Source organism: Octopus bimaculoides, chromosome 29, assembly GCF_001194135.2.
Source record: "Octopus bimaculoides isolate UCB-OBI-ISO-001 chromosome 29, ASM119413v2, whole genome shotgun sequence".
NCBI classification, from domain to species: domain Eukaryota; kingdom Metazoa; phylum Mollusca; class Cephalopoda; order Octopoda; family Octopodidae; genus Octopus; species Octopus bimaculoides.
Window position 1 is genome coordinate 888,198 of NC_069009.1, and position 1,738 is coordinate 889,935.

Genomic DNA, 1,738 nt, shown 5'->3' on the forward strand with positions numbered 1-1,738 from the left:
TTTGTTGGCACTCCATCGGTTACGACGTCGAGGGTTCCAGTTGATCCGATCAACGGAACAGCCTGCTCGTGAAATTAACGTGCAAGTGTCTGAGTACTCCACAGACACGCGTACCCTTAACGTAGTAAACATTTCATTTTTTATTGCCTACTTCGGCTGGAAAACATTTTAGACTAATCAAAGCCAAACACGAAGTGCAATACAATTATATACACAGATACATATATACATGTATAGACTCATGGGCATACACATGCGCAGTCATTTGTGCCTAACATACACCACAATATATCTAATCCTGTAAGTTGTAACTTTAACGTTGCACAGTTCACACTTTCTTTAATCCTCTTCCTAATATATTTATACCAACAGCTTTATAAACAGTGAAGTTTCTATTATGACAACCCACATTCGTTTATATATTTTATTGAGCCTACTGTCTTATTTTACTGATATTACTATTATTATTTTGTATATTAATTTCTATATATTCCCTAATATCTTTTAATAATCATTATCATTATCATCATCATTTTGACCCATCATTATCATCCTTTAATTTCACTTTTAGTTATTTTCTTCCCTTCCTGCATTTTATTAATTAGATATTATATTAAATATTTTATCCCAAACCTCTTTTATTACTATTTCTTATCAATTCTCTTTTATCTTACAGAGATCTATCCTATAATAAAATATCGAATATTGGAAAAGAATCCTTCAAAAATCTTTCCAGTTTAGAGGAGTTGTAAGTTGAATCAGTCTCTCTAATAGAATCTCTTTCATTGTATATTTATAAATAATTTATGTTTACCCATATTTCTTCTCCGTCTCTTTGCCATTCTGTGTTTCACATTTTATCCCACTATATGTTTGTGAGTGTGTGCGTGAATGTGTGTAAAAATATGAGTGTTCTCTGCATGCAATTGATTGTACATATTTAATATTTGATGATAAATCTCTTCTATATCATTTTTTATCAATTGTCTTTTATCTTACAGAGTACTATCCCGTAATGAGATCTCAGAAATTGAACATGGCTGCTTTGATGATCTTCCCAAGTTACGCATTTTGTAAGTTCGAACAGTGTTACTGATCCTCTTTCTTTGTTTATTTCGAAATAATCAATGTTTTCCCATATTTCTTCTCTTCCGAATAGGAAAAAGAATAAAAATAAAGAAAAGGTGAATAAAGAAATTTAAAGGAATATACAGTTATACACACACACACAAAGGCCCATAAACACAGTTACACACATGATATTAAACGCTGATGTAGGCCTCAAACATTCATATTGTCACACACCTTCACGCACACACACTTCAGTCAGCAGCCTCGGGAGTTTCCGCTGCCTACGTACTTACGTATTACACCAGAAATGACGCCCCAGATACAACAAATGTTACATCGGTAGCACAGTCCGACCGCTCCACTTCTGAATGAAGGAGCGCCTCACTACCGACGCATCTTCCTTCCACAAACACCTCACCAAATACTTCAACACTGTGATAGATTCTTCCATATTGGCCTCGGAGAAAAACAATGGAAATCTTCATAACAAGGAAGCTATATTGGTCATCACACCGACAATTAATAGTCTAATAAACCACCATTTTACTGAAAATACAACAGGCCCAATGAAAATCGCGGGACAACAGTAAAGAAATTAACTTACCATGTATGTGTGTGTGTGTGTGTGTGTGTGTGTGTGTGTGTGTGTGTGTGTGTGTGTGTGTGT

The 1,738-nt window shown here is 34.6% G+C and overlaps 1 protein-coding gene across 1 annotated transcript in view; it reads left to right on the forward strand.

The window, feature by feature from the left end:
• The window catches only part of LOC106877971 (insulin-like growth factor-binding protein complex acid labile subunit), a 9,825-nt gene that overhangs the window by 3,421 nt on the left and 4,666 nt on the right, over window positions 1-1,738 (forward strand). Inside the window, exons 3-4 of the mRNA XM_014927048.2 lie at window positions 677-748; window positions 1,002-1,073. Of these exons, the coding sequence (XP_014782534.1) occupies window positions 677-748; window positions 1,002-1,073 (144 nt within the window). The remainder of the gene's footprint in view (window positions 1-676; window positions 749-1,001; window positions 1,074-1,738) is intronic.